This window comes from Coturnix japonica, chromosome 18 (assembly GCF_001577835.2).
Source record: "Coturnix japonica isolate 7356 chromosome 18, Coturnix japonica 2.1, whole genome shotgun sequence".
Taxonomy (NCBI): domain Eukaryota; kingdom Metazoa; phylum Chordata; class Aves; order Galliformes; family Phasianidae; genus Coturnix; species Coturnix japonica.
In genome coordinates this window covers 6,286,570-6,294,575 of record NC_029533.1, presented here as the reverse complement: position 1 = coordinate 6,294,575, position 8,006 = coordinate 6,286,570, and the positions used below count along the sequence as shown (strand labels likewise).

At 50.7% G+C, this 8,006-nt stretch overlaps 1 protein-coding gene and 1 long non-coding RNA gene across 2 annotated transcripts in view; one reads left to right on the top strand and one right to left on the bottom strand.

The window, feature by feature from the left end:
* The first annotated feature begins 306 nt into the window (after nt 1-306).
* Nucleotides 307-8,006, top strand: part of MAP2K6 (mitogen-activated protein kinase kinase 6) — a 41,902-nt gene continuing 34,202 nt past the window's right edge. Inside the window, exon 1 of the mRNA XM_015879960.2 lies at nt 307-648. Within this exon, the coding sequence (XP_015735446.1) occupies nt 633-648 (16 nt within the window). The 5' untranslated portion in view covers nt 307-632. The remainder of the gene's footprint in view (nt 649-8,006) is intronic.
* Nucleotides 6,436-7,695, bottom strand: LOC107322201. The gene is made up of 3 exons (XR_001558850.2): nt 7,611-7,695; nt 6,980-7,019; nt 6,436-6,729 (listed from the first exon to the last, which is right to left on the bottom strand). It is a non-coding gene; the product is annotated as an uncharacterized LOC107322201 (long non-coding RNA).

Sequence of the window (8,006 nt, the reverse complement as noted above, 5' to 3'; positions counted from 1 at the left end):
TGCATGCTGGGGTGAGGGCAGGGCTGCATGGAAGTGCATCTCCTTCCATGCAGAAATGCATGGAAGGTGAAGGAAGAGATGCACGGAGAGATGCAAACAGGGATGTATGCGAGGGTGCACCCCCATTGATATTTGGGATTGGGGGGGGGTGCAAAAACCCAACCCCTTTATAACCCCCCCCCCCCAATATCGCGCAGCCTCCGCTCCGCTCCGTGCAGCAGCGCCCCCTGCAGGCGAACGCCGGCGTCTGCAGGGACTACAGCACCCATAGGGGAGCGCGGCGGACCGTCGGCAGCGCGACTGCGCACTGCGCCCCCGAGCTCCAAGTTTGGAGCTGCGAGCTGCCAGCCCTGGCCCATCATGTAGGTGCAGCAGAGCCTTCCCCAGCACTGCAAGCAGGGGGGGGGGGGAAAGGAAAAACCCCCCGCTCTGCAAAGCTGCCCTGCAAAGTGTGCAATTTGCACGGCCCCCCCCCTTGCTGCAAGGAGAGCTGCTGCAGCGAGAGTCAGGAAAACTCCAGTTGCATGAAGATTGAGAGCTTGCAGTTTGCATCTTTGTTGCAAAACTAGCTCCAGAAGAGAGGCAAGGCAAAGTCTTTTGTGCTCCCCTCCCCCATCAAAGCAAAGGGGAAAATGTCTCAGTCGAGAGGTAAGGCTCCTACTTCTGTTCGTTGCAAATATGCAAGAAGCCGTGCATGCATTTTGCAGTGCATGCATGCATTTTGTCGGGATGCAATTGCATTTTGAAGTTTGAGGCTTTCAATGGCTCTCAGTTGCATTTCCTGTTTAGTATGTGCCTTTTTGCAGCCACACACACACTCACACACACAGTTCCTGTAAGGCAGGGCTCGCACTTCAGCTGTGCATTGACGTTATTTGAATTCTTCTGCGGGCATTACGGAGCCCTTTCTGCCTTTTGCACAGTCAGGACAAGGAGAAGGGTGCGGAGGAGCAGATGCATATTCGCTGCCGTGTGGTGTGCATGCAAAAAATGGGCACGGTGCAGGAGAACCGCAGCTGATATTTGCAGCGCAAAAAAAAAAAAAATGAAATGAAACTTTTGCACAACTCCGGGGTTCTCGAGATGAAAGGTGAAACTCGAGCGAGGAGTTACCAGGAATTAAATATATACCTATGTTTCCATGGGAAAGTATTGTTCTGGTGCCAGGGCTGAGATCATTTTTCCACCGATCTCCCCCCCCCCCTCCCCTCCCCTCCCCTCCAAATAAGATGTGTAACTTTTGCAGCGTGCAGCGGGGCCGTGGGGTGCAGCGCTTTGATGGCTGCAGGGGGGGCTATGGGGGGGTATAGCAAAGCGTCTGCGAGGGGCATGGGGGGCGGTGAAAGGGGGGGGGTGGTATTGCAGAAATGCGGAGGGAATGCAATAGTCCCTGCATGGGGATTGCAATTGAGGCGCTGGGGGAGCTGCCGCTGTGGCCATTCATTGTGGAAATAATGCACATATATCAGCGAGAGGCCACGCAGATGCAGCTTTTGGAAGTGCGTGGATTTGCTGTTGCAATGCATTTTGCAGCCTGGGGGTGGTTGCAACCCCCCCCCCCCCGGGTTGACGTTGGGCTCACTTCGGGTCGTTTTGTGCTTTGCTCCTTTGGTGGCCTTTCCAGTGCTGGGGGGACATGGCAGCAGTTTTCCTTTGTAAGAAAAATGTAAAGTTGTTGTATAATTTATTCCTAATTTGGGTTTGCTGCAGTCATCTTTTCCAGGCAGGCAGGGAATTGTAAAAGTTTCCAATAGGACAAGCCAAGGGAGTTTGATAGGGCGGAATTGTGCAGGATGGGACCCGGAGCTGCTCGCTGGGGGTCCCAGTGCAAGGCAGGGGGTGAGTGGGGGACGGCTGCATGCTGGGGATACCCCCCAATAATAATGGGGAGGAAATGGAGCTGCTGACAGCAGGGACCCACAGGGATGTCCTGCAGCTCCAGTACCAGGAAAGTGGGAAAAAATGAGTGGGCAAGCCACAGTGTGGCCTCAGTGAATGGCACTGTTCTGCACTCTGCTGCCCATCCATGCTCTGCTCCCATCTGATGCTCTGCTGCTCATCTGATGCTGGAACCCCATGTGTAGCTGCTCTGTGTTCAGCCATTTGGTTTTGCAGGATTTGAGCTCAGAGGTTTGCTCCGCTCCTTAGGATGAACGGAACCAGCCCAAATCTGCATTTTGGAGCAGCTGTCTTGCATTGCACAGCAGGCTCCTTGTCAGCACTCTGCAGTGCTGTGCAGGGCTGCAGAAAGCTGCTGGGCTGCACAGCCCTTACCCAGCTTTGAACCTGCTCCAAAGTTGTTTGGCAGCAATGGATGTTTCAGTGCTCCCTCTCAAGGTGGGAACTGAGGGGCTGCTCTGCCACAGCTCTCCTCCCTGCAAAGCATCTCGCCTGGCTCCAGGCAGGAGCACTCTGCAGCCCCCACACCTGTGCAGTGCAGCGAGATCTACTTTTATATGGCCGTGAGTTCAGAAACAGCTCCTTCCTTCTGGCCCTTCCCATAGCAGAGAGCAGTGATGCTTTCAGCATCATCCCTGTGTTACACAGCCACGGTACCTGCTGGGCTCCTCAATGTTTTGTGGCCACCAAAGCACACCAGCACTGAGTTCCAAGTGCTGCTTTCCACTGCCTGCACATTTCTGCCATTCCTCTTTCAAGCTGCAAAGGGATATTTTGGGTTGGATGGAGGAACTGCAGCAGTTTGCTCCCACCTGTTGCACTGCTGAGACCTGGCCTGGAGTCCCATTGGGAGCAGTGGGGCCTTTGGCTGTCACCAATGGGATGATCTTCTGGAACAACTATATGGAAGGTCACGTTCACAGCAAGCTCAGCATGGTTTGATGCTGTAAATCTGAACCTTCGTGGCAGTGGATATGTTTGGGTGTCTTCCAAATGTATCGTGATGGGGAAGTATTCCCTGGAGAAGCCCATGTTGGAGAAGCACCTGCAAACACACAGCGTTCTGCCCAGAAATAAGGAAAGGAAGGGGAGCAGTTGCTATTAGAGCACTAATTATAAATACTTCATGGGCACAAACTCCACTTAACCACGAAATACGGCTGCACAATGATCTGCTTCCCACTTCTCACAGTTTGTTGCTTCAGATTCACCTTTCTGCTCTCCAGCTGCAAAGGGAACAGCAATAGTGAGAACCACGGCCCACGTGATGCTGCTGAACGCGTACCCTATGGACTTTGATCAAAGGCTCTGCACCTCTCCGCCGCGCTGCATTGCATGGAGAGCTCCCGTTTTCCACCTGGACATTACAACGGAAAGAATGCGAATCCAACATGGTGGACGTTTTCTTTTCCAAACAAAACCAAACAACAGCTGTGGGGAAGGCAGCAGCAGGTCTTTGCTCGTAGCGAATTGACCCATGAGCACCGCGTTGTGCAACGCGCAGTTGCTTCGTCAGCACCACCTCAGCGCTCCGTGTGTGCCATGACACAGGCACTTGGCATGGACTGAACAGGGCCGGGTCTGGCTGCAAACCAACCCATTTCAGCTCAAGTTGTATGGTGTTAGTTTGTTTTTTTTTTTAAAGAACTTGCTGAACGGCTATCTGACAATGCAAATTGCATTGACCCCATTGCATGACTCGTTTATGCCACTTTTTGTGATAGGATATGCCTGCGTTAAGCACTTTTGAGGGCTGGAGCACCTCTCCTATAAGGAAAGGTTGAGGGAAGCTGGGCTTGTTTAGCGTCTGATCTCAGCCAAACAACTGCACCGTGCAGCTGAGCAAGGGGGAAATTGTGCACCCTGCACCTCGTGGTGCTGCTCTGCTGCTCCCATGGCATTGCCCTGAGGATGGAGCTGCACCTTGGGGTGTGCTGCACCCATGTTCCTGCAGCATTGTTGCAGGAGGGCAATGCTCCCCGGGGCTCGGCGGGGACAGGAAACCATCAAGCATATAAAAAGCTTGAACTATATGAGCAATTATAGCAATAAAAGCGATACGTTGCAGTGGGAAAGGAGTAAAGCCACGGTTGTGGTTCTTCTTAGGTTTCTCACTACCACACCAAGTGGTGCTCGTTTGTTAACCTTCAGTTCCCAAAAAGCAGACCTTCCTTTGGGGTGAATTCCCTCCTGTGACACACACATTAGCTGCTAAGGTAAAACAAGTGATACTCAATTAAAACAGCAGGAGTAATTTAGGGAGCTGAGACTCTTCATCCTTCCAAGCATATTGGCGTCCATGGAACACAATTAGCATGGAAGTCACAAAGCAGACTCGTCCATTGCATGCTGTGGTTGCAGATGTATCAGATAACTAAGAAGTTGATTTGGTTGGCTTGTTTGGCCCCACGTGCAACCTTGTGCCAATGGGGAACATGGTAATGGCCCCAAAGGCAGCCTCATACCAGTAGTGTGCACTGGGTGATGGTTTGGCTGTGGCGTCACTGGGGATTGGAGAAAACTCAGGGCTGCTCTGCATGTTTCAGCCATGGCCAGAGCTATAATTACAAAAGTTGTTTCATTAGCTGCAGAGTTGCTTAGCTCCCTTCCTTAGGGCCTGGCTGGGAATAGTTTAAGAGATTAGCATTATCAGCTAGAGCAATGTTAGCACTAAAGCAGATCTAGGATCCTGGAGCTTTGCCATGCCAGATATATTCTGCAGCAGCAGAGCAGGAAAGGCCATTCAGTACCACTCCATACCCACTCACAGTGCAAAAAGGTTTTGGGTTTCTTGCTTTTTGTCATCCAAATCCATGTTGTTTTGCACATTGACGAGTACAAATGGAAAAGTGCACTGTAATCCTGGCTCAGTAAAAAGCCATTGGGAGGGGGAAGCATGAACCATTCTTATAGGGCTTTCTTCTGCCTCAAAGCCAAACTGAAAGCTCTCCTTCCCCCGGAGCAGGAAATCCCAAACACTTGGTTGACGTTTCAGGGAGTTCATCCCATCATTAAGGTCTCTGGGGTGTGAAAGCGCTCGTGAGTCATCTCTGTTTTGGAGCTGTTGCAAACAGATGCTGCACATCCTCCACCAGGGCTGCAGGAAGCTGCTGGCACATCCAAGTGAGCAGCACCGTGCTGAGCATCCTCCAGGGTCTGCACCCCGTAATAGCTGAGTGTGGGGCAGGCACTGCTCAAGCTGCATTGCTGCTCCAAAACCATTACATTGAGGGCCTTTGTACATTATGCTGCTGCAAAAAGCTGAGTGCAATGAAGCCCGAGGAACGTTGTGCAAGCGGCCGGAGGGAGCAGCCTCTGCAGTTTGGTATTTGTAAGAAGGATTTCAGGGAAAGAAAATGATTTCCCCTTTTTGAAGCAGGAAAATTTCACCGAGCGGAGCTGATCCAGTTTCTTGCTGCTGCTGTTTTGTTAGCCTACTTAGCTTGCCATTTTCTCATCAAGGCTGGGCTCTCCTCGTCTGCACCACGCAGATCAAGAATCATTAGCAGAGCTGAAGCCCAACAAACATCCACTTTTACTGCGCTCTGATGAAACCAGTGGAAAAAAACCCAGTAAAAGTCACAGCTGAGATGCCAAAGATAAGGCAGCAATAGAAAATAAATAAGTACAGGAGTCACCGCTTCTGTCTGCAGCGAGAGGCCTTCTGGAAGGCTGAATGGGCAGAGATGTTATATCTGCTTGTGAAGGAGAACCTTCTAAACAAGAATATGTAATGGCACTCTATAAAGCAGTGCTTATCAGTATGCAGCAGCCTCAGAGCACTGTGTGTGGTGGAAGTCCCAGTATCTGTGTTGTTGTGCTGCTTCACCCCATGGTGGGTCTGGTCCTGACACTGCCCGTTGCTGTGTTTGCAGCAGGGCCCATCTGACATTCAGTTGCTTTATGAAAATCACTGCTTTCCCTCCATGCTGTTGTTACTCTTAAGTGTGTTTATTGCTTCTCTAGTGGTTCAAGGGCAGGTACAGAAAATGACAAAGTCTTTTGTTGCTCTGATAGCTCGAAAGTAATGGATTTCCCTCTGGCACAACCCTGCATTCAGAAGAAAAGGAGGGAAAATAAAAGGGGTTTTCAACCTTTCTCATATTGACTGCTGGCTCTGCCATGGCTTTGCTTTGCTCCAGGAGCTCAGTCACTCAGCAGCCCCATCCCACTGAGCTGTGCACCCCTGCCCTAAGCACTGCCCTGCAGAGGGTGCATGGGCTGAGGTCCCACAGAGCACTGTGCTGCCCTTGGCATGGGCTCCACACTCCCCAGGCACTTTTCCAGTACTGGCAACTGGAAGCCATTTAGAGGCACACTTTCCAGCTTAGATTTCAACACAACCCTTTCTTTCTAGTGCTGTTTCAATTGCCTACAATTAGGGTCTCCCATGCTGCAAAAATGGGAAAGAAAGCAAACCAAGTTTGCCTTTGCGAGGGCTGGAGCAGACTTAATCTTCCAAACTGTGGCCTTTTCTAAGGGAAGTGCCAGCCCACGAGCACAGCATTTGTGCATGCTGTGCCCATATAAATTGCATGTGATGTAAAATCATAGCATCAGTAAGTTAAGGCCAATTAAGGGACACTGCAGCAGGTTTCCCATAAGCTGAGCCACACCTTGAGCTTGGGCACAGTGATGCAGCTCCTCCTGCACTCCTGATGTAGGATTCCTTCTCCCTGCTCAGAGCTGTTGATGCAGCAGCGCACTCCCAGGCAGACCTCAGCACTTAACTGTACTAATTAAATGTTTTCAGAAACCACAAGATTGACCTTCACTGCATGCCCACAGATTTTTCCTCTTATTTAACAAGCACAGAGGTGATGGAGTAACCTATTAGAGGAGAAGAATGGCAGTATTCTAGATACTGTTGTTTTCCCAACCTGTTCCAATGTGGTTTTTTTTTTGCTTTTTAGCTACTGGGAACTGTAATCCCTTAATAACCTACAGGAGGAGCCAGGCTGGAGATGAGGAATGCTCAGCACTAAGTGTGATAGAACAGTCAGCATCCCTCAGCCTGGAGCTCCCCAGGTCCCTGTGCAAGAAACCACAGCAGCCAACAGCCATCCATAGGGACACTTACCTAATAGTTCTGCGCAGCACCATCCTTGGGGAGATACCCTCTGGAAAATAATAAATAAATAAAGGCAATTAACACAGAGCCTGCCTTACCTTTCCCAAGGACAGCACTGACGTGCTTATTGCTCGCACAGCTTGGAACCTGTCTGCAGAGGATTTGACTTGCTGCCAAAGGAGCAGTTTTACAGATGAAGGGAAGGAGCAGTGCAGTGTGTGTATGTCATGGGAGGACACGGCAGGACAGCAGCATCCCAACTGCAGGCAGATCCCAGACCATCCCTGGCAGATGTTGCACTCAAAGGTTATCAGTTGTAAATCACTTTCTGGAGGTCAGAATGATTGCGTTCACAGAGGTCCCTTGTAGAAGGGGCATTGGGGTCACAGCAGTGCCCGTGGCAGGGCAGGGAGCGTACTTCCACCCAGGGCAGCTCTATTCATGTCACAGGCAGCTTCCCTCAGAGCTAACTGTGTGATTTATCTTTTTTCCCCCTCTCAAAAACATTTGGCACTTCCCCCACAAGAAATCAGAAGCTCTGTGTCAGATAAGGGGCTGGAACAGCTTCCTGCAAGCAGGGAGCAGTCCTCCTCTTCTCCCAACCCAATACCAACCCTCCCAGAACCAGCAATTACTTTACCTTGCAGCACACACACATTAGAACTGTCCTATGCCAACAACACCCCACCCAGGAGCACCTCCTGCAGGATCTGTCCCCAGGATCCTGCTTTACAAAGGCATTGCCACAGCTGATGCCAAGCAGCAATGAATGGGAGCAGATTCAGAGCAGCTGGGCTGGGAGGGGTCTGGAGATTTGTTTGCTTTCTCTATACAAGCGAAGCTGAACGTGATTTTTTTAATTCATATTCTGATCTTGAAACTCGTTATGCGTGTGTTATACTTGGAGTGCGTGAGCAGAGTCAGTGGTACTGGATGTGCTTGCAGCTGAGCACACACATAAGAATTTACAGGGCTTGGGATGTATTTGCTCCTGGTTGCTAAGTGGGGTGGACATGTGGGATCTGTGTGATGATTT